The sequence below is a fragment of the Penaeus monodon genome, chromosome 29, assembly GCF_015228065.2.
Source record: "Penaeus monodon isolate SGIC_2016 chromosome 29, NSTDA_Pmon_1, whole genome shotgun sequence".
NCBI classification, from domain to species: Eukaryota; Metazoa; Arthropoda; class Malacostraca; order Decapoda; family Penaeidae; genus Penaeus; species Penaeus monodon.
In genome coordinates, this window is record NC_051414.1 from 28,547,410 (window position 1) to 28,547,885 (window position 476).

General features: G+C 48.5%; 1 protein-coding gene across 1 annotated transcript in view; it reads left to right on the forward strand.

Moving 5' to 3' along the window:
• Positions 1-476, forward strand: part of LOC119592110 (ryanodine receptor-like) — a gene marked incomplete in the record, with an annotated part of 20,940 nt that overhangs the window by 11,129 nt on the left and 9,335 nt on the right. Inside the window, 1 exon segment of the mRNA XM_037940930.1 lies at positions 93-206. Within this exon segment, the coding sequence (XP_037796858.1) occupies positions 93-206 (114 nt within the window).

Consider the following 476-nt stretch of genomic DNA (forward strand, 5'->3'; position numbering starts at 1 on the left):
GAGAAGGTCGCCTGCCCTGCCCTTCCTCCCGGTCCGCCGTAGTGTCGAGTAGCGAGGGCGCCAGTGTTAACGCGTGCACTGCCTCGATCCAGATTATCCCTGGAGGCCGCGGAATTGACGCAAGAGGAGAAGGTGAAGCCCATCTTAGACGCCCTGGCTGACCTCAAGGAGGACATCACTGCCGAAGAGGCGATCTCGGCTGCCAAGTTAGTCCCGATACACGTGTTTCTGCTACTGCTTTTTTTATTTCTTCTTTTTATACACAAGTCGTCTTTTCTTTCTCCCTACTGTGGTAACCTGTGGTGTAGCGGCTGACGTGAAGGAGCGCTGTTTTTTCTGACGTCATTTCTCTGTTGACGACTGTACACGCACATGCACACTGCTTACTGACTGCAACGGCTTTTTAGTCTTGTTTATTTATTTATGTTGTTTTTATTGTATTTGTTCATTTCCTTTATTTGTGTAGAAGGAAGAAA